The sequence below is a fragment of the Quercus suber genome, unplaced genomic scaffold (genome assembly GCF_002906115.3).
Source record: "Quercus suber isolate HL8 unplaced genomic scaffold, Cork oak 2.0 scaffold_802, whole genome shotgun sequence".
Lineage (NCBI taxonomy): Eukaryota > Viridiplantae > Streptophyta > Magnoliopsida > Fagales > Fagaceae > Quercus > Quercus suber.
The window spans coordinates 985-24,601 of NW_027070237.1; the positions used below are offsets into that span (position 1 = coordinate 985).

General features: G+C 34.9%; 2 protein-coding genes across 2 annotated transcripts; one reads left to right on the forward strand and one right to left on the reverse strand.

Annotated features, from left to right (window-relative positions):
- Positions 1 to 1,294: 1,294 nt before the first annotated feature.
- Positions 1,295 to 6,323, reverse strand: LOC111999865 (beta-adaptin-like protein C; the record flags this gene model as incomplete). The annotated part of the gene is given in 10 exon segments (XM_065767406.1): positions 1,295 to 1,474; positions 1,592 to 1,655; positions 1,911 to 2,122; positions 2,228 to 2,320; positions 2,422 to 2,601; positions 2,735 to 2,870; positions 3,436 to 3,686; positions 3,894 to 4,007; positions 4,355 to 4,552; positions 6,028 to 6,323. Coding segments are annotated over 10 exon segments (1,515 nt in total), but the record flags the coding sequence as incomplete, so codon positions are not given.
- Positions 6,324 to 7,618: 1,295 nt separating this feature from the next.
- Positions 7,619 to 18,160, forward strand: LOC111993898 (general transcription and DNA repair factor IIH helicase/translocase subunit XPB1). Its single transcript, XM_065767405.1, has 29 exons — positions 7,619 to 7,747; positions 7,861 to 7,904; positions 8,023 to 8,095; positions 8,209 to 8,368; positions 8,489 to 8,711; positions 8,802 to 8,858; positions 9,470 to 9,613; positions 10,543 to 10,623; positions 10,821 to 10,908; positions 11,381 to 11,718; positions 11,821 to 11,896; positions 11,990 to 12,183; positions 12,505 to 12,668; positions 12,760 to 12,832; positions 13,249 to 13,362; positions 13,656 to 13,736; positions 14,092 to 14,151; positions 14,342 to 14,425; positions 14,501 to 14,700; positions 14,788 to 14,891; positions 14,985 to 15,178; positions 15,500 to 15,663; positions 15,755 to 15,827; positions 16,244 to 16,357; positions 16,651 to 16,731; positions 17,087 to 17,146; positions 17,337 to 17,420; positions 17,496 to 17,638; positions 17,776 to 18,160. Exons 1-29 carry the CDS (start codon positions 7,738 to 7,740, stop codon positions 17,861 to 17,863), a joined length of 3,369 nt encoding a protein of 1,122 aa, XP_065623477.1. The 5' UTR covers positions 7,619 to 7,737; the 3' UTR covers positions 17,864 to 18,160.
- Positions 18,161 to 23,617: the final 5,457 nt, after the last annotated feature.

The following is a 23,617-nucleotide window of genomic DNA, read 5'->3' on the forward strand; positions in this document are numbered from 1 at the left end:
TTTTTTTCCAATCCACACCGATGACCACCTTATCCTCGGCCTGACAAAGGTGATTTTGGGGAGAGACTAACCCCAAAGTAAGCTGTCATTCTCACATTTAATGCATTCAACTAACTCCCCCTGGCCGCATTAATGGGGAGGTAACCCCTTGGCAGGATAACGTTGATCAGAGTGAACCAGTTGAGTACCGATAAGGCCTCTGATGGGACGGACGGCCAGAAAAGAAGGCAAATAGATGATCAACAGATGGAAAGAGGGGATAGGAAGATGAAAACTATAAAAAAAAAGTTAGTAAAGTAAACAAGGGGGGGGAGAAGAAAGGGAAAGTGAGAGAACAATCAGGCCTCCTCGGCCACAGGCCGAGGAGCATCCCCCCATTTGTAAAGAAACCCTTAGCATTTTTATTTTTTATAGAAAAAGTTCGTGCATGGTGATCGACGGCCAGCACCCAAACCTCTCAGCCCACTCTTTATAAATTCATTGTTTGGGCTTATTGGGCTGAAAACCCGTCACTCGGGGTCAATCCAAATTGAGTCCCTACAATTGGCGTCGTCTGTGGGAAGGATTAGGGTGCTGGCCGGCGCACCGGGCAAAGTGTTCTAAGTTCCAAGTGTTCGTTTTACAGTAGGTTAAAAAATATATATATATAGAAGGTTCGACAAAAAAAAAAAAAAAAAACNTAATTACAGGACAATGAAGAAAAAGGAGCTCCACTGCCTCTCTACTATTCATACACATACAACACCAATCAATGTGTCACTTTTGAAATGTTGTTAAAAGAAAAAATTTGCTTTGGGTTTTTAACATCACTGTATATTTCTTTGTTCACACCAAAAATATACGCTGTCTTGCTGTCTACGTACTTCATGAATGTCCTCTTTTTAGTAAGTTTAAAATTTATTTTGGATACATTTTCCCTTAAAAAACAATAGAAATAACCCTAGGCCCCCCTTATCTCATAAATCCCCACAAATCCTACACCTACAATGGGTAGAACCTCAGACCTCCTTGAAAAGAAGGAAAAGTACCATTAGGCTACAAAGCCAATAACTTCACTCTCCTTTAGATGAAATTTCTCTCTCTCTTCCCCCTTTTTTCTAAGCTTTAATGTGGTAATTATAATCTACACGAACCCCACCCCTGCTTTAATAACATCATGCTCAGTCAGCTGTGAATATGTGCAAACAAGAGGTAGTGGACATTCTAGAAATCCATCTGAAGACAAATGAACAAAGAATAAAGCAAGAACACACAACTGATTTAAACAAGTGCTAGTCAAATAGTAAATCAGAACCTGAATCATCTGCTGTGGGCCTTCAGTTGGCTTCTTGAGAAAAAGTTTGACAGTTGCAGTCAGCAATTGCAATTGGACTTGTGCAGGCTCTTCGGGGAAACTCTCCAAGAAACTTTCAAGGAGCTCATCAGCATTATCAATTCTTTCCGCATATTCACCAATTATCCAGATCATTGAAGCCTTGGGGATTTTTTTTTGGGGGGGGGGGGGGGGAGGAATTATTTTGTTAATAAAAAAAATGATAATAGAAAGCTTAAAACTTTTATAATTGATTTGTTACAGAAGAAGAAGCACTACCTTAGCTTCCGGCTCATCTAAAGTGTCTAAGCTCTCACAGAGTGTTGCAATGATAGACTCATAGCTGTATGGGATAACAGAGTTTGGAAGAAAGATACCATCATTCACTAAAATGCTATTGAAAGCACTCTTTTTTTCTTTTTCTTTTTGTCTTTTTTAATAGGTAATAGAGATTTTATTGATTTTAAAAAGTACATTGTGTTCACGTTGATGAACACTCTATACTTGAAACAAATACAACAAATAAAAAAGAAAGCTATTGAAACCACTCTTACCCCCCCCCCCCCCCCACTCCACCAAAATAGAAAGGTTAACTTACGTGTTGGGGTATCTTCTAAAGATATCTTTAATGACTATAATTGCCTCTTGAACCACATAGTTCACTTTAATCTTGATCAGTTCAAGCAAAACACTAATGCATCGCTCAGCAGCTCTTTCTAGCTTGATGGCACAACGGCCAATAGCACGAACAGCCTTTCTAACAAAGTCTACATCTACTTCTGTGGCATATTCTTTAAATTCCAATAGAACCTGAAGAAAGGTTAACCATGAGAGCATCACAAACTCTGATGAAGAGATGTTGGAGAGTAAGGCAAACTCAAACTGACAACAACAACTTTTAGAAAAGGAACATACCTGATCTATATTTCGGTCAGAAGCAAGCTTTATCATGATTTCTAATTTCTCCATTTTCACATATATTGGGTCATTGTACTTGCAGAAAAACACCTAAAAACAAACAAAGTATTCAGTAAAACATAGGATGCAAGAGCCCCCTAAGTACATTAATCAGCATATAATGATATGACAATGTATAGGGTTGAACTCACCTTAATTTCATGGGCAAGGATCGTAGGCCGTCTTTGTACTATAAGATTGATGTTACGCAATGCAACATATTGTATCTCAGGTTCTGCAGAAAGTAATGTCACAAGAGGAGGAGCCATCTTTTTGCAAAGATTTCGAACCACATCAGTACTGGTGATAAGTTCCATTTGTTGGAGAATCATCTGCAAAGCAAAAGGAGAAGAAGATAAAGGATGATAGATATTTATCATAGTTGACAAGTTGGTAACTGTTGAAAATGCTACCAGCAACAATAATGATGCAGAACACCAATTAATCAAAGGAAATAAATGCCACCTTAACGGCTGATAGTACAACCGCACAATTAGCATGTTGTAGCCGTGGAGTAACTCTCTCAACTATATTTTCAGCTTCACGAGCATCAGCTGCCTTGTATCTAGAAAGAGCATCCAAGATAAATACTTGACCCCACCTGAATATGTATCACAACCAATGTTAGACAAGCAAGTTGTTGCAGCAGAAAATTGCGCAGGAAAAGAAACAAACAGGAAAAAAGAGAGGAACTAAATAAAAGATTGATAACTATAAAGGTGCTAGAAGCATGCACTAAGAGCTTATCACTACACTGCTACCACAAAACCTAAGTTAGACATGAAGTATCAGCTCTAGCCTATGGTGACAATCAATGCTAGCCTCAGAATACCAATACACAAGCACATACACTGAACTGAGGAATGGATACTGGAATAAAAAGAAACTTTAAGACTGTTTTGACACATGATATTGATAACAAATACATGAAGTTTGTTTTCTACATAATATTACTATCTCTAGCTCAAATGACATCTCCTTCCCTTGTAAGAGCAAGGTCGACTGTGAGGCTTGGTTTCAAACTACGCTGAATTGTAAAAGAAGCACACTAGCAACTGCTTCAAATAACAATTAACATACTGTTTAAGGCAAATTGATGTCATTCCTTATATATCAGTCATATATATTATATTCAAATTATCAATAAAAGTAAGACGCAAACTTACTCTGTGCATTCATTTAATGCAGTAAGAAGCTTCGAGAGTGTGTGGCTAGTGATCTCAAAAATGGGACTATTGCTATTATCTTGTATCTCAGCAAGAGCAGCGACAGCATTTGCTACAACCATTGGATTATTGTCAGATATCAAATCCTTCAAAGATTCCAAGAAACCTCTGTCCTCAACTAACTCAGCATTGATATCATAAAGTTTTGCAACACATATAGCTGCTGTCTTTCGGACATATGGATCGTCATCCTGTCAAAATATAAGAAAAAGGAAAGCTCAGATTGCTGGGTCAAATTTCAAGGAGTTTAACATAGAACAATAAGAGAGAGAGAGGGGTAGCAAGGTGCAAGAGAAGGATAATTGTCAAATAAGTAATGAATGTATCTGACTCATCAAAAGTTGACACTTAATTCCAACAATCATGCGTGAGTGGTAAAAATTCCCTCCTTAAATCACCTTAAGACACCTTTGAAGGGGGTCACACAAATATTCTGTGATTTTATCAACACGTATGCATCCCATTGTCCGTACAGCCAAAGCTCGAATCAAAGGATTTGGGTCCTGTGAATCCTGCATAAATGCTCATAAAGTAAAAGTTAATTAGAGATGCCTAAAAGCTCATTACAGTGTCAAAAATATTATGTTTCAAAATCACTTGAAGGAAAAGATATCAACATAAGCCTTCAATATAGTATAAGATAGAAATGTACTATCATCTAGGATGGAGGGGTATTTTCCATCCCTGTGAGATAGGGGGATGTTTGCAAAAAACACACATCCATTTTGTGTTTTTTTATATTTTATTTTATTAAATATATACTAAATTGTTGTGTCACTGATGTCAATAATTATACTAAGAACTAACAAATTTGAAGTTTTAAACAATGCAAGACAGATGATTCAATTCTAGTTCTTACCTTCACAAATGTATTTACTGCGAGGATAGCTAGGTCAGGCTGGCTTTTAGCATAATTAATAAGATACAGATAAACAAGCTTTTTCAACTCCAAATTCTCTGTTTGCATGCAATTTACTACGTCTGTGAACAAGGATGAAACATCCTTCCCAACAGTCATTGCAGCAATCACCTTCTTAACAGCATCTTTTCTCTTATCCTGCATAACAAATAAAAGAAGAGTCTGCTTTACATAGTTTCTGATGAACTACAAAATGTGAGAGAGAGAGAGAGAGAGAGAGAGAGAGAGAGAGAGAGACTTAAATACTAAAATATTATTGCAGCCAATAGAGAGGGGAATAAACAACTACTCTCTTCTTCTTTTTTTCTTTTTTCTTTTTTATTTTTTGTAATTATGAGTGCACCAAATAGGTTTAAACCTACAACGTCACCCTCTGCCTTGGTTTTACAAGGGAAGGAGGTGCAATTTGAAGTAGGGCTCATTGGTTTATTAACAACCTCTCAATCAAAGGGAATGATATCTAAGAGCACTAGAAACACCATAAGCTTCTTGCAATGGAGAAATAACAATAATTTATGGTCATTAAAAAGTAAAACAGAAATAAATCACATCTAAATAATATTACAAGTAAATGTCCTATACATAGATTCTTTTAATACCAATAGCAGCATTGTCACTATCCTTAGCCATGCAAGAGTTCTATAAAACTAGTAATTCTTTACAGTTTTCCAAGTAAGCCTCTCTTACTTCCAACACTAACCTTCACAGGCACATTCTAGCATCGAACAATTTCCCCCTAGACGCAACAGCTTACTTCTTCAAGTTGCGCTCTAAATAAGAACTCCTCTCAAGTAAAAGTAGTCTTGACATTTATTCTTAAAGCCTAAAATGCAATAATGATACCCTCACATTCCTTCCAGCACTATGCTGCTCAGCAATCTGACCACAATGTTCTGCTTGATTCAATGGCCTATCTCTTCACATTGTCGTCTTAATTCAAACTCAATCAACATAAAGGTAGCTTCCATCTCTACTCCTAAGACCCCAAACGCAATATACCATTAACTATACCTATGCTTTTTTTAATCAAAATATTACAAAATACCCACAAACCCTCTTACATAGGTGAAATGGAAATCCCCAAATTGTTAAAACAGCTCAGACTTAAGAGTAATACCAAAACCCATTCCATTTCAATGTTTCTTCTTCTATTCTCCTATGATTCCACGACAATCAAATAGAACATCTAAATTCCACAGTCAGAAACTCAAAAATGCTAGAGACGTAAATCGAAACCCCCCTATTTATCAAAGTTAACAGCTAAAGCAAATCTCATTCTACGCATAATTATACTGATTCAGAAAAAATAATCCAGATTCTAATTCATTTCCCAGCGATTTTCTCAGCCACCAAACAGAGAAAAAAGTTCGTCACATACAAAGAAATAACTTCGATCCGTACAATTCAGAAACGCTACGTAATCATAGAAAGCCAATCCGATGAAATCTATATGCAAATCAAATGGTAAACCAATAGATCTGCTAGCAAGTCTCGTCAAATTGGCCACAAAATTATCACGCGCATCAAATCAGAAACGAAATGGATCCAGATCAGAGAGCTCCATTACATAAAAATATAGAAAGAGAAAGAGATTGCGAGAGAGAGAAAGAGACCTTGTACTGGGAATTGAGCTCCTCTTTGAGCTCGGGGATTTCACCTTTCTTGGTGGTGGAGAAGTACTTGGAGTCGTGGCCACTCATCTCTGTGTCTGTGTGTCTTCGTCTTCTCTATCTGAGAGAGAGAGAAAGAAAGACGAAGAAGAAGAAGAAGAGCGAAAATGGGAAATGGCAATGGTGGAGACCGAGAAATCGCTTTTCTCGTTTAAAAATTACTGTGCGTGAGTAATTAATTCCCCGTTTGTTTTTGTTTGGCTTTAATTGCTTTAATTACCGTCTTTGTTTCATTTTTGGTCACCCCTACGCTCCGCTTGAGAGTTCTTTAAGGGAAGTTAATAAAATAAAATGAAATGAAATGTTCATAATATAATAAAAAATAATGGAATTAAATAGAATGTATTTAAGTAAGAGAAAAGAATAAAATAAAATAAAATTAAGTAATTTTGATTGGATGTTTTAAAATAAAATAATGAAAATGAATAGAATATAAGTAATCTTGTTTGGGAGCAGTATGGAGAAAATAGAATGGAATCATTTTATGACAATATTACTATTAGACTTTTATTTTAAAATAAAGAGTTGAATATATAGGGGTATTTTGAGAATTTTAGTAAAAAAATCATTAAATCTAATTTCATTCCCTCCTATTCCTCCCAATTTCGGGAGGAATGAAAATTTGAGATTTTAAGGGACCAGAGATTAGAGAGGAATGAGTGTTCCCTCCTACCTATTCCATTCTCTCCCACTTAAACTCCCAAACAAATGAATAAATTTTCTATTTTCTTCATTAAAACTCCAAAATAAGGGAGTATTCTAGTAATATTGTTTGTATTTTTTAAAAATATGTGTAGGTAAAAAAAGTATATAAAAATATATATAATATTATTTAAAAACTGAAAACATGTATTTAAACTCCTATATCAAACAACCCCTTATTTTTATAAAATATAGTAAAACGGTTTACCTTTATTTTATAAAACATTTTACAAAAACATATATTGTCTCTCGACCACCTTTTGGTGTCTATGTTGTTGATCAAACAACTATTGCTGACCCTCTTGTCGCCGTAGCCCCTAGTCTAGTGGTTAATGTCGGCGCTCAGTCGCCTAACCCACTTGTCTAGTTACTAGAGTTGCCGTAGTTTGGTTGAGCGAGTTGTTAGTCCTAGCAATCTAGTGGCTAGACCTTCGGCATTGACAACTCCAATGATTGAGCCATAAGTTTTTATGATTTGTGCTTGAAACTTTTACATTGAGACTCACTTATAAGCTAGCTTTTTATTTTTTAAAACTTTTATACACAATTTTTAAAACCTCAAATAAACTGAATTAGCTGTATCACACCAAACACCTTAAAACATTTTATTGAAAATGTATTTTGAAAAATGTTTTACAGTGAAATAAACGGTCGTCTAAGCCGGTTTAGAGAACCGGTTGGTTGACCACCTTGTGCTTGATGGATATGACCCGGGTATTGCTGGTCAATAAATTGACTCTCAACGTAGGCCGTGATGGGCTCAATAGTAGGCCCTGTTCGTTATTTCTGAAGCTTGATGGGTTCGGGCCTTCGGTTATAAATAAAAGTTTGAACTACAAAAGGCGAGCACCGATTCCACAATCCGAAAATCTGAGGCGGTTCCTCTGTAACTGTACTGCACTATAAATCTAATCTCGCTTCCTCAAACTACATCAGACAGAACAGTCAGTCATGGGACACGGTACTTTCATGAAAATCCTAGTATAAAATTTGTTGTCTAAATAGAAATTAATGGGAAAAAAAAAAAGTTATTGATTTTTATTTTTAATTTTTGGTTTGAATTCATGATTCCAGGTGAAAAAGGCCGACCCAACAAAAAGCACAAATCTTCAGCCAAGGTTCGTCAAAAACCCACTATTACTTATGCAAATTTCTTTGATTTTTACACAGACCCACATGGGTGTTCTTAACTTTCTGTAAGCTATGTTACTCACAAAACCAAAGCACCATGTGCAGGAGGATCACAGGAGCATTGTTGAAGATGAAGATGCATATTATGGCGAAGAAGTCGACGATGATAACCGCGATGGTATGGTCATTGCTCTTTGTATAAACTATAATGATTTTTATTTTGTTGGGTTTTTATTTATTTATTTATTTTTCTTCTTTTTATTGATTTGAATTCAATTTGATTGATTCAAGGTGAGAAAAAGAGAGACTTTACCAAATTAGAGTTGAAACCGGATCATGCTAATAGGCCTTTGTGGGCTTGCGCGGATGGCCGTATTTTCCTCGAAACATTTTCGCCATTGTATAAACAAGCTTATGATTTTCTCATTGCTATAGCTGAACCTGTTTGCAGGTATCAAATTTTGAGTGTAACACATCAATTTGTGTTTTATGTATTGAGTATTTTTTTTTTTATATGGGTCTGTATTTGTCAGATTATAGCAGTGTTGTGTGTGTGAATTTTGATTTATAGGCCCGAGTCGATGCATGAGTACAACCTGACCCCTCATTCGTTGTATGCCGCGGTGTCTGTTGGTCTTGAAACTGAAACTATCATAGCTGTTTTGAATAAACTGTCAAAGACAAAGCTGCCTAAGGAAATGATTGATTTCATACATGCTTCCACGGCCAATTATGGCAAAGTGAAGCTTGTGCTAAAGAAGAATAGGTACTTTGTGGAATCTCCATTTCCTGAGGCAAGTGACTATTTTTTGAGCTTTTTTGGTTATTGGCAGTGTATAGAGATTTTCAAGTTGTGATGCTAATGGTTAGTGAACTCTTTGCAGGTATTGAAGAAGTTGCTTAAGGATGAAGCCATATCCAAAGCAAGGATTAATGCTGAGGTTGGTTACTTGATACAATTAAATTTGTAAATGGCTGGTGTGTGTATTGTTTTCCATGCATGACTTATTTCTAATAGGTTTCTAATCTTTGGATGATTTGACTGGTGGTTTTTAGATATTGAGAAATGGCTTAATGGATACTATTCTAAGAACTGGCTTGTTTGATCCATGGTGACCAGTTATTTGAACATTTTTTTTGTAGACCATCTTTAATTGTAGGCATGTTTTAGGTTCATATGCTGTGCTTACTGTGTGTCTCTTTGTTTGTGTGTATGCTTGCCTCTTTCCAATAATTTTTGAAGATTGATTGTCTTATCAGACCTTATTAAGATTCATTTTTGTGCTTCATTATGGTGAGCTTTAGTACATAAATTTTTAAACTTTCAACATTATCAATGTATGATGTATATTGTCTAGTGCCAGTATATTTCTCACAAATTTTTTGTCAACTATAGCTGCTTTACACTCCTTTTCTTCCTCTTTTAAAATCTAATGGCTGTACATGATTGTGTATTTGTTTTGTTTTCTTCTCTTTTACTTGGAGAAGTAGCTTTATATCATATTTCAACATTTTCTATTAGTTGAATGTTGAATCTCTATGTGGACTTAAGGTTTCAAATGGAAGTGATGGCTTTACAATCAGCAAAGCAAAGGCTGAAATTGGAACTGGTCATGAGGATTTGCTTAGTGGAGCAGAAGTGGCAGCTGCAGCAGAAGAAAAAGAAACTCATGCATTTGAGGTTGACCCTGCTCAGGTAATCTATAAGAGTTTTCTGAAATCGAACACATCTTAGACCATGCATGATTTGTGTTGCCTTGTCAGGCCTAAACTCCTTAGATTGGAGCAGTAAGGCACCCATTTGGTGCAAAAGGATATCAGCTGGATTTAGGTCATCCTGGTCCCAATCTGTGACTTAAATTTGACTTATGTAGTGCATAGAAAGCATACACAGCTTCATCCAACCCCCCACCCCCCGCCCTTCTCTTCCAGGATTTCTTTGAAAGGGTTTATTGGGGAGGCTTGTCTTGTACTGTATGACCTTTTGGATCTGATTCAATATTTTTTGGCTCTTTCTTCAACTGGATGGTATTAGATAAGTGTATACCATATAATATTGTAGATGTTTGGATTCTTTGTGTGTCTGAATTGTTTTTTGGGGAGGTTTGAACATATATGATATAACTGGTATACTTAATTTGTTCCCATGATTTGTTGTACTATTTTAAATGATCAATACAATTATTCATCACTATTATTATTATTATTATTATTATGAAGGATCTTTCAGATCTGCTTGTTTCTGTATGTTGCATGAGTAAGTTGGTTTATATGTATGCCAACGAGTTCTAGCTCCAAAGGCACCTTCTCCCCTTGAAAAGAGCACAGTAGAGGATGAGGTTGTGGGTTCAAGACCCATGGGGTGCAATTGTGACTTTTTTTCTTAAAAAAACATGTTTATATGTAGATACATTTCTTTCACTAGCAATAAATCTGAACATTTATATCAATTTGTTCCATTGTGGTGGAAAAACAGAAATGCCCACAAAGATGGAGAACATTGCATTCTGTAGATTTGGTTGAGTTAATATTTATGGGGTGAAGTTATCATTTTTATACTTGGATCCTTCATGGCTTATTTGAAGAGATCTCTTAATGAAACTCTTTTTGTTCTCTAATCGACAGGTTGAGAATGTAAAGCAACGTTGCTTGCCAAATGCTTTAAATTACCCCATGTTGGAGGAGTATGACTTCAGAAATGATACCGTGAGTTAGAATTCACATGTTTTTCCCCTTATCTTAAATTATTACTGAATGTTGAGTTGAATTTCAGTGTTGTGGAGTGAAAGGACATCCAGCACCTTTACAAGTTTCATCATATTATGGAGTCACATATGATGATTGTACGTATCTTTTGTCACTATGTACCCCTCCAACATAACTTTTGCTCTTTGACTCTGCAGGTTAACCCTGACCTCGATATGGAATTGAAGCCTCATGCACAACCACGGCCATATCAGGAAAAGAGTCTTAGTAAAATGTTTGGAAATGGTAAGCTTAGTTTGTGGTGGTACATACCTCTTTTCCTAAGATCTGATTTAACTGATTTTAACTTGGGACGCCCTCTATATTATTTCTAAGTTTAATTATCTCTTGGTTGGGACCAAATATAGATTGAGTCACATTTTTTAAGACTGATTTTCAGCCCATTGTTAAGGAACGTAGTAGATTACGTGAGCAGATAAAAAGAAATCATGATTAGTTATACAATTTATGCAGATTTTTGAATGGTGTAGAAACCCCACATGCTAATGTTAAATCTTCTGTACTTGAAAATTTATGATTTTTTTTCTCTCCTTATTTGTTACTGGTATTCTTATTAACATTTTTACAATTTTTTTCGTTGTTCGATTTTCTCAAGCTCTCTGATGGCTTTGGCAAGAAAAAATATATTACTCTTGTCTTAACTTTTTGAATGATTGTATATAATTTCAGTTGACATTAAAAAATTATTTAATTGTAGGTAGAGCAAGATCTGGCATCATAGTGCTACCTTGTGGTGCTGGAAAGTCTCTGGTTGGTGTCTCTGCAGCTTGCCGAATAAAAAAAAGCTGCCTTTGCTTAGCAACAAATGCTGTTTCTGTGGATCAGTGGGCTTTCCAGTTCAGGCTATGGTCAACCATCCGAGAAGATCAAATCTGTCGTTTCACATCTGATAGCAAAGAAAGGTTCCGCGGTAATGCTGGGGTGGTTGTGACAACATATAACATGGTTGCTTTTGGTGGTAAACGGTCTGAAGAATCTGAAAAGATTATTGAAGAGATAAGAAATAGAGAATGGGGTTTGCTTCTCATGGATGAGGTAATCTTTTTTACTTCATTTGTTGATTGTAGCCTCCTACCTATAAGATTATGTTAATGTTATATGCATTATAGGTTGGTGATTTACATCTGGTTTGTTCAGGTGCATGTGGTTCCTGCTCACATGTTTCGAAAGGTCATTAGTATCACTAAATCTCACTGCAAACTTGGGCTCACTGGTATGTCTTCAGTTATTTGTTTACAATGTTGCAACATACACCCTTGCCTTTTTCTGATGATAACTGAAAATTTGTTGACTAATTTTACTGCAGCCACTCTTGTTAGAGAGGATGAAAGGATTACTGATCTGAACTTTCTTATTGGGCCGAAATTGTATGAAGCAAACTGGTTGGATCTAGTAAAAGGTGGATTTATTGCAAATGTACAGTGTGCTGAAGTATGGTGTCCGATGACAAAGGAGTTTTTTGCTGAATATTTGAAGAAAGAAAACTCCAAGAAAAAGCAGGTTTGCCTGGTTTACAAATCCTTCATTTTTGTTTTCTCTTCATGCAAATTATTTCTTAATTGGAAATCATGGATGGATGTATGTATTATTCTGCATCATGTCAATTCTTCTTCATGTAATGCTTTTATTTGCTGCTGTTACATGTCTTTCTTGATTAACTTCTGATGCTCTATTTTGACTTTCATGGTATGCTGTTATTTTCTGATTGTGATTTTTTATATATACATTTCTCTATGGAAGTAATTGCTTTATAGAAAGTCAGCAGGTTCCCAGCTGTTATATATCCCCCCTCATTAACTTAATGGTCTCTCAAATTTTCAGGCACTCTATGTGATGAACCCAAATAAGTTCAGGGCATGCGAGTTTCTTATAAGGTTTCATGAACAGCAGCGTGGCGATAAAATAATTGTCTTTGCTGACAATCTTTTTGCACTCACAGAGTATGCGATGAAACTACGCAAACCTATGATCTATGGTGCTACCAGGTTGTCTATGAAGATATTTTTCTTAAGAAGTATGCTTCTACTTGTGCTGCTTCATATCTAATGTTGGCAATCTCTCTGTGTACTGTTTTAGCCATGTTGAGAGGACAAAAATTCTTGAAGCTTTCAAAACTAGCAAGGATGTAAACACAGTTTTCCTGTCCAAGGTGCTCAATTGATGTTATCTTCTTTTTTCAGTAATTTTGGTTCTTCAAAATATTGGCATCTTATTTCTGATGGGTTCATACAATTTGCTTTACTTGATGATTGAAGTATTTGTAAGATCATTATGACATGCTTGAATGTATGAACTCTCTATTGGGTGTGTGTCAAGGTCAAGAAACTGGTGCATATATGTGATCCTATTTGGGTCGATGTGGTACACTTGCCCATACTATTGAATTTTCTAATTTTTTCTTCTTTCGGAGTTGAAAACAATTAGAACTCCACAGTATTGACTAGTTTTTCCTTTTAAATTGGATACAGCTTATGAAGTTGAGACATTATATTAATTATCAAAAAAAAAAAAAAAATTGGAACATTATATCAATGAAGGTTGTCCTAATTGTTTTGTCATTTTCAGGTGGGTGATAATTCGATAGATATTCCTGAGGCAAATGTTATCATTCAGATTTCTTCACATGCTGGTTCAAGACGTCAAGAAGCCCAACGTCTGGGTCGTATTCTTAGGGCTAAGGTTCATTTCATATCCTCTTTCTATACAATATAATCTTCGCTTGTCTATAGTAGTTGGTAACAACAACAACAACAACAAGCCTTAGTTCCAAAATTTTGGTGTTAGCTATGGATCTTAATGGACTAATTAAGGCTCATCAGAAATAATTAGCAACGTTAATTGATTGACATCATTATGGAAGATTGTTTGCGATGATTTTGGAATAAAAAAGCATTGGACATTGTTGTGAGAGTTTCATTTTAATGGATTATGCCGACCATCAGATTTAAGATTCTGTTCATTTGGATGTACAGGGTAAACTTCAAGATAGGATGGCGGGAGGTAAAGAGGAATACAATGCATTTTTCTATTCCCTTGTGTCAACAGATACACAGGTATGCATCTGTTCTCTTTTCTTGATTTGATTAGTTGTTGAACTGTGTGAGGATAATGATTAAGTGATTAAATCACCACTTCCTAGAGTAGGTATCTTGAGTTAGAGCCTTGTCTCCACTCTTCCTCCAATTTAAAATTTTCACATATTAAGGGGGGAGTCTGGGTGGAGTTTTAAAAATAATATTTAAGCGATTAAATTCATCTTTTTCTATTAGCTTAAGCTTTTGGGACTAGTGGTAATTTGTCAAATTATTTTATTATAGATTTTTTTTTTTTTTTTTTTAATTTGGAAGTATGAACCTTTTAATATTTGGTTAAGATTTTTTATAGCCAAATTATTGGGTCTGAATGCAGGAGATGTACTACTCTACCAAAAGGCAGCAGTTTTTGATTGATCAAGGTTATAGCTTTAAGGTATATGTTTATGTTTTATTATGCGTCTCATTTTATTGCAGAAGCAGTTATTCTGATGAGGATTCTAATTGCTAATACATGTAGAATTTTGCTTTTTTGCCCAGTAACTGTTATGCACATAGCTGTCAAAACTGTATTTCATTTGGTTATTATTAGTTCGTAAATGGCACTCAACTTTTACTTGTGACAGGTAATAACAAGCTTGCCTCCACCTGATACGGGAGCTGATTTGAGTTACTACAGTTTACAAGATCAATTGGCACTACTTTCCAAGGTCTTTATCTGCACTGCGCTTCAACTTTAAATTCAGTCGTTGAATAAGAAATTCCTGACCTTTCTTGCACATCAGGTGTTGAGTGCTGGCGATGATGCAGTTGGTTTAGAGCAATTAGAAGAAGATGCAGATGACATAGCACTTCATAAAGCCCGTCGTTTTATGGGATCCATGAGTGCTATGTCAGGTGCAAATGGGATGGTTTACATGGAGTACAGGTATGGTATCCCATTTTCCCCACACTTAATCTCCACAGTTTTTTTGTGCCACTCTTTTTAATGCATATTGCCATATTGGTACTCTCGGTTCATCATGTAAATCTGTAATTGTCATATAACTATTAAATGTTATATGCATTATAGGTTGGTGATTTACATCTGGTTTGTTCAGGTGCATGTGGTTCCTGCTCACATGTTTCGAAAGGTCATTAGTATCACTAAATCTCACTGCAAACTTGGGCTCACTGGTATGTCTTCAGTTATTTGTTTACAATGTTGCAACATACACCCTTGCCTTTTTCTGATGATAACTGAAAATTTGTTGACTAATTTTACTGCAGCCACTCTTGTTAGAGAGGATGAAAGGATTACTGATCTGAACTTTCTTATTGGGCCGAAATTGTATGAAGCAAACTGGTTGGATCTAGTAAAAGGTGGATTTATTGCAAATGTACAGTGTGCTGAAGTATGGTGTCCGATGACAAAGGAGTTTTTTGCTGAATATTTGAAGAAAGAAAACTCCAAGAAAAAGCAGGTTTGCCTGGTTTACAAATCCTTCATTTTTGTTTTCTCTTCATGCAAATTATTTCTTAATTGGAAATCATGGATGGATGTATGTATTATTCTGCATCATGTCAATTCTTCTTCATGTAATGCTTTTATTTGCTGCTGTTACATGTCTTTCTTGATTAACTTCTGATGCTCTATTTTGACTTTCATGGTATGCTGTTATTTTCTGATTGTGATTTTTTATATATACATTTCTCTATGGAAGTAATTGCTTTATAGAAAGTCAGCAGGTTCCCAGCTGTTATATATCCCCCCTCATTAACTTAATGGTCTCTCAAATTTTCAGGCACTCTATGTGATGAACCCAAATAAGTTCAGGGCATGCGAGTTTCTTATAAGGTTTCATGAACAGCAGCGTGGCGATAAAATAATTGTCTTTGCTGACAATCTTTTTGCACTCACAGAGTATGCGATGAAACTACGCAAACCTATGATCTATGGTGCTACCAGGTTGTCTATGAAGATATTTTTCTTAAGAAGTATGCTTCTACTTGTGCTGCTTCATATCTAATGTTGGCAATCTCTCTGTGTACTGTTTTAGCCATGTTGAGAGGACAAAAATTCTTGAAGCTTTCAAAACTAGCAAGGATGTAAACACAGTTTTCCTGTCCAAGGTGCTCAATTGATGTTATCTTCTTTTTTCAGTAATTTTGGTTCTTCAAAATATTGGCATCTTATTTCTGATGGGTTCATACAATTTGCTTTACTTGATGATTGAAGTATTTGTAAGATCATTATGACATGCTTGAATGTATGAACTCTCTATTGGGTGTGTGTCAAGGTCAAGAAACTGGTGCATATATGTGATCCTATTTGGGTCGATGTGGTACACTTGCCCATACTATTGAATTTTCTAATTTTTTCTTCTTTCGGAGTTGAAAACAATTAGAACTCCACAGTATTGACTAGTTTTTCCTTTTAAATTGGATACAGCTTATGAAGTTGAGACATTATATTAATTATCAAAAAAAAAAAAAAAATTGGAACATTATATCAATGAAGGTTGTCCTAATTGTTTTGTCATTTTCAGGTGGGTGATAATTCGATAGATATTCCTGAGGCAAATGTTATCATTCAGATTTCTTCACATGCTGGTTCAAGACGTCAAGAAGCCCAACGTCTGGGTCGTATTCTTAGGGCTAAGGTTCATTTCATATCCTCTTTCTATACAATATAATCTTCGCTTGTCTATAGTAGTTGGTAACAACAACAACAACAACAAGCCTTAGTTCCAAAATTTTGGTGTTAGCTATGGATCTTAATGGACTAATTAAGGCTCATCAGAAATAATTAGCAACGTTAATTGATTGACATCATTATGGAAGATTGTTTGCGATGATTTTGGAATAAAAAAGCATTGGACATTGTTGTGAGAGTTTCATTTTAATGGATTATGCCGACCATCAGATTTAAGATTCTGTTCATTTGGATGTACAGGGTAAACTTCAAGATAGGATGGCAGGAGGTAAAGAGGAATACAATGCATTTTTCTATTCCCTTGTGTCAACAGATACACAGGTATGCATCTGTTCTCTTTTCTTGATTTGATTAGTTGTTGAACTGTGTGAGGATAATGATTAAGTGATTAAATCACCACTTCCTAGAGTAGGTATCTTGAGTTAGAGCCTTGTCTCCACTCTTCCTCCAATTTAAAATTTTCACATATTAAGGGGGGAGTCTGGGTGGAGTTTTAAAAATAATATTTAAGCGATTAAATTCATCTTTTTCTATTAGCTTAAGCTTTTGGGACTAGTGGTAATTTGTCAAATTATTTTATTATAGATTTTTTTTTTTTTTTTTTTAATTTGGAAGTATGAACCTTTTAATATTTGGTTAAGATTTTTTATAGCCAAATTATTGGGTCTGAATGCAGGAGATGTACTACTCTACCAAAAGGCAGCAGTTTTTGATTGATCAAGGTTATAGCTTTAAGGTATATGTTTATGTTTTATTATGCGTCTCATTTTATTGCAGAAGCAGTTATTCTGATGAGGATTCTAATTGCTAATACATGTAGAATTTTGCTTTTTTGCCCAGTAACTGTTATGCACATAGCTGTCAAAACTGTATTTCATTTGGTTATTATTAGTTCGTAAATGGCACTCAACTTTTACTTGTGACAGGTAATAACAAGCTTGCCTCCACCTGATACGGGAGCTGATTTGAGTTACTACAGTTTACAAGATCAATTGGCACTACTTTCCAAGGTCTTTATCTGCACTGCGCTTCAACTTTAAATTCAGTCGTTGAATAAGAAATTCCTGACCTTTCTTGCACATCAGGTGTTGAGTGCTGGCGATGATGCAGTTGGTTTAGAGCAATTAGAAGAAGATGCAGATGACATAGCACTTCATAAAGCCCGTCGTTTTATGGGATCCATGAGTGCTATGTCAGGTGCAAATGGGATGGTTTACATGGAGTACAGGTATGGTATCCCATTTTCCCCACACTTAATCTCCACAGTTTTTTTGTGCCACTCTTTTTAATGCATATTGCCATATTGGTACTCTCGGTTCATCATGTAAATCTGTAATTGTCATATAACTATTATTCCATTTGCAGTACTGGGCGAAAAATGCAAGGCCAGTTGAAGGGTAAGCCCAAGGATCCAGCCAAGCGACATCACCTGTTCAAAAGGCGCTTTACTTGAGATGATAAGCCAACTTAACTTTGTATACAAAAAGAGAAGAGCGTTCAAACTAGCAGGATGCCATGGTTTTATTGGTGTTCATGTTTCTTTACCCCCACAATTTGTATGATGTTATAATGAGTTGGCATTTTGTATATTTCTCTACAAATAGCCTGTTAATATGCTCGAGAGAGTCAAAGAGTTCAGGGTGCTCAACCATTAGGCTATTTAGGCAATGAATAGCCTAATGGCCTAAGGGCTCCCAAAGGGAAGAAAGTCATCCTAAAATATAATATATTGAATCTATTTGACTTATAATATTGCAAAAAATATATAATAAAAAAAGTAAGCCTCTTGCCTAGCAAAAAAAAAAAAAAAAAAAACTTCTAATAGAATGCATTGTCTATCAGTCTTACAATGTAAAAATTGTAATTAAGGCCTACGAATTTAATGAATAAAAATTGTTTTGGAAAATATTATATTCTTTACGATGGTCGTGCTTTGGTGGCTTTCTATCAATACATTTTACTATATTTGTGGTAGCTTAAGGCCTGGTTTGGATAGCACGTTCTCGTTTCAGTTTGAGCGTTTTCAGCTTTTTCTTTTCTTTTTTTAAGACCAGCACCTGGTGCATTGTTCATGGGATATGAACAGTATACCAAGGCATATGAATAATAAAAAAGAGTGAACAGTAATTTTTTTTATATTTAAAAATTATTTTGCTACAGTGTTTTAAATTTTTAATTTTCAGCAAAATAAGCTGTATCTAAATGGACCCTTAGAGTGTCAATATTTTTAATCTCCTAAAAATTTTACTCTTCTTTTCTCTTCTTATCAAAATTTAGAATTATAATTAATAGTTCTCCGGACAAGTTGATTATTGAAATCCATTGCTCAATATTTAAAATCCAATATTGCTTAGAGAAATAATGATTATCTCAATAATGATATTTATTCTTAAATTGATTGTTTAGATTTATTTTTAGAATTTAAAATTTAACATAAATATTATAAATAGATTAAAATGGTCTAACTAATATATTAAGTAATGTATTGCTTATAAAATAGGGCTAATTACAACATACCCACCTGAGATTTGGCTAAAATTAAGTTGCCTATTTGTGGTTTGAAATTTGACACTTTACTCATAAGGTTAGCTCAATTAGGATTTTGTAACCTACTTCTGTTAAAAATGGGGTTAAATATGTAATTTTGCTCTCATTTTATGTCTCTTTCCTCCAAAACATAAAAAACAAAAAACAACAAAGGAAAACAAGATCAAAAAATAAGGGTTTAGTGAAAATTAAGAACAAACATTAGTCTCAACTTCCATCAATACTTTTTAATATTTATTCAAAAACAGAAAACTCCGTCAAATCAAGCAACTCAAATTCTTATCTTATATGACAAACTAATAAAAAAAAAACTCCATAATCTCATTGAAATCTTAATAATGAGAATGTGGAAAAATACTTGATGATCAAATATGATGAGTATACTTTCATAGAAGCCGATCTTTCACATGATCAACAGAAGGTAATAGAACATCTCCAATCATATTATGATTTCAATCAAACTATACATCTTAAACCATATGCCTGTTTAAAAAACAAGACATAGAGAGGGAAAAAAAAAATTTCTTGAAACATTACAACGAAATCAAAAGTACCACCAAATTTTTTTTTTTTTAAATGCCAATTCCACCAACATTGTCAAGCTTCAACGAAAACCCACAAAAAAAAAAAAAAAAAAAAAAAAAAAAATAAAAAAAGTAAGCCTCTTGCCTAGCAAAAAAAAAAAAAAAAAAAAACCTTCTAATAGAATGCATTGTCTATCAGTCTTACAATGTAAAAATTGTAATTAAGGCCTACGAATTTAATGAATAAAAATTGTTTTGGAAAATATTATATTCTTTTCGATGGTCGTGCTTTGGTGGCTTTCTATCAATACATTTTACTATATTTGTGGTAGCTTAAGGCCTGGTTTGGATAGCACGTTCTTATTTTAGTTTTTACGTTTGAGCGTTTTCAGCTTTTTCTTTTCTTTTTTTAAGACCAGCACCTGGTGCATTGTTCATGGGATATGAACAGTATACCAAGGCATATGAACAATAAAAAAGAGTGAACAGTAATTTTTTTAATATTTAAAAATTATTTTGTTACAGTGTTTTAAATTTTTAATTTTCAGCAAAATAAGCTGTATCTAAATGGACCCTTAGAGTGTCAATATTTTTAATCTCCTAAAAATTTTACTCTTCTTTTCTCTTCTTATCAAAATTTAGAATTATAATTAATAGTTCTCCTGACAAGTTGATTATTGAAATCTATTGTTCAATACTTAAAATCCAATATTGCTTAGAGAAATAATGATTATCTCAATAATGATATTTATTCTTAAATTGATTGTTTAGATTTATTTTTAGAATTTAAAATTTAACATAAATATTATAAATAGATTAAAATGGTCTAATTAATATATTAAGTAATGTATTGCTTATAAAATAGGGCTAATTACAACATACCCACTTGAGATTTGGCTAAAATTAAGTTGCTTATTTGTGATTTGAAATTTGACACTTTACCTATAAGGTTAGCTCAATTAGGATTTTGTAACTTACTTCTGTTAAAAATGGGGTTAAATATGTAATTTTGCTCTCATTTTATGTCTCTTTCCTCCAAAACATAAAAAACAAAAAACAACAAAGGAAAACAAGATCAAAAAATAAGGGTTTAGTGAAAATTAAGAACAAACATTAGTCTCAACTTCCATCAATACTTTTTAATATTTATTCAAAAACAGAAAACTCCATCAAATCAAGCAACTCAAATTCTTATCTTATATGACAAACTAATAAAAAAAAACTCCATAATCTCATTGAAATCTTAATAATGAGAATGTGGAAAAATACTTGTTGATCAAATATGATGAGTATACTTTCATAGAAGCCGATCTTTCACATGATCAACAGAAGGTAATAGAACATCTCCAATCATATTATGATTTCAATCAAACTATACATCTTAAACCATATGCCTGTTTAAAAAACAAGAGAGGGAAAAAAAAATTTCTTGAAACATTACAACGAAATCAAAAGTACCACCAAATTTTTTTTTTTTTTAAATGCCAATTCCACCAATATTGTCAAGCTTCAACGAAAACCCACAAAAAAAAAAAAAAAACCCCTAAACTACAGAAAAGCAAAACTAGGAAAATGAAATGCAGAAGCTGAGAAAATACAATTACAATGACAAATCCATACAGATCTTGATAATGCTGAAAATCGCTAGTAAATTGCACAGTCCTCACGTGCTCTAGACAAAACTTGCACAACAAAGAAGAAGAAAAATCCTACAAAGAGCATCAGTGTGGTAACGACTAAAGACCCTCCGAAAGTTAAGTTAGAGAACTTTCATAACTTTAGAGTACTAGAGCTGGGGTAAATTATGCATACCTTATTTTTTGAGGGTTTGAGGTTTTTATAATAATGTAGAACCGACTTCTATTTCTTGGGCAAGAAGATGTTTCCTTATGGGAAAGATCCTAATAAATGAATATATTTTGCGGGATTCTTCCCATATAAGGATTCTATTGACCAGGGTCAATCGTAGGGTGCAAGATATTTCCATGTAAAATTCCTTGGAGTTTACTTAAGCCATGTGGGTACCACGTGGCCTTGATATCTGTTGGCCTTGTGCCCGTGTACCTAGAATCCGTTCATCATGGAGGATCATCCGTCCACTATGGGGGACCATCCATTATGTGATCTCTCCATTTAGTACCTCAATCTGTTGACTTGTTTTTTATCATCCATTAACTCAATACCGTCACTTATGGCAGGTTCGTTTGAACGGGTCCGTCAACCTTAACTTTTATCCTCTTCAGATCTGAACATGGGTCTTACAAAGCAGAGCACCAGAGATCCGATCCCGCATAATATTTCATACAAAACCCTCACTCTTGTTCTTAATTTTTACCAAACCCTCACTTTTTGATCTTGTTTTCCCTTATTGTTTTATGTTTTTTATGTTTTGGAGGAGAGAGACATAAAATGGGAACAAAATTACATATTTAGCATTACTTTTAACATAAGTGGGTTACAAAATCCTAACTGAGCCAAACCACATGTGGGTAAAGTGTCAAAATTCAAATTATGGATAGGCAACTTAAATTTCAGTCAAACCACAGGTGGGTAAATTGCAATTAGCCTTATAAAATATAAACTAACAATACTTTTATATTTGTGTTTGGAGGAAAAAAGTAAGCCAAAATTAAAATTGATAAATCCTATGTAAGCTTGACTATGTAACAAGAAAGATTAAGTGAATTAGTGATATTACTATTATTACCAATTAAAGAGATAGTCCTGGCGGAGGCAAGAAAAAAAAAACATAATTAGTAGTTGTAAGGACCAAATATGAGTCCTAAGCCCAAAAATTAAAAGGATTTAGGCCCAAAAAGTCTAATATAATGATTTGTAGAGAATGGGTTGGAAAATTAGGCTCTAATGAGTTGGGTAGCAATTCATGTGGATCCAAGTGACAATAAAGTAAATATAGACTGGTTGTATCTTATGAAAATTGTCCTCGGCACAGTTCGAGAAGCTTAGCTCTTGTATATAATTCTTGAAATTGGTTACAAGTACCGCTCTTATTGCTATAGGAATTCTCTCTTAATTCTCCGATCCCTTCCCCTTAGGGTTTTCTTTCTATTTTATATGTTCATCCTCCTTTATCTCTACCCTCTACATGTAGATTAGATTGCTGGTGTTGATCCTTGTCCGATCAGCATCTTCTTGAAGTCTTTTGGGGAGTAGCTGTAAGTCATGGTATCTATAGCGTTGCTTTTTTTTCGGCCAAATCCTAATTTCGTTTTGCTTCTCCTGGTCGTCGAGCCTGATTGACTCGACTCTTTTCCCTGCCCCCGGCCTCTCACTTCATTTCGTTCTTCTTCTATATCGCCGCTTGAATGAAGACACCCGATTGGCCTGACTTTCCCAAATGCCCACCACCGGCACTTCTCCTTTCGAGTCTGGATTTTTCCCGTCGTTTCAGTAGTCGTGGTCGACGGGGAAGAAAGAAACGAATGAATGTTCTTTTGGGAAAATGAATAATAAAACACCTATCAAGACGAAAGCCAAAGGTGAGTCTCGTAGGTGGACGTATCGAACCGAAATAAGATATCAGTTTGACATCTTGATACACTGATTACCATAAATAATAAATAAAGTCAATGGTGACTCCGCCATGGGAAGAGCCGCTTCTTTCTTGCTTGATAGGGAGGGCTCCCATTCACCAACGCAGACTAAAAGTGCTCTCCGAACCGTGCTAGATAGTAACCCATCACACGGCTCTCAAACCCACACTATGGTGGATCCCGAGGGACAAAGTCAAAGCGCTTGATCTTTTGCCCCATACTTTGAGATGCTCCTCCCCGTCGACCAAGCAGCGACGCTGCTTGTGATAGGCTTAGCTTTAAGCCGCTATCGTTTGGTTTGAATAAGTCAAGTCCCTTCAGTTGGTTCACTCAGGTGTTCTTCCTTTATCACTTCCTCATTTATGTGGCCAAAGAGTTAGCTGCAGAGTATTTAATGCGGTGGTTGCAGCTTTCCCTTTAGATATTTCATAGCCTCCCTCTGTCCTATTCCTTCTTGATACTTATCCTCATCAGTGGAATTGTCCGGAATGTTGCTCTTGATGTCAGACCGCACCTTCTGACATCGACTTTGCTTAGTCGAGGAAGCATTCCTCCTCGGATCACCTCCCTGGAACATCATGC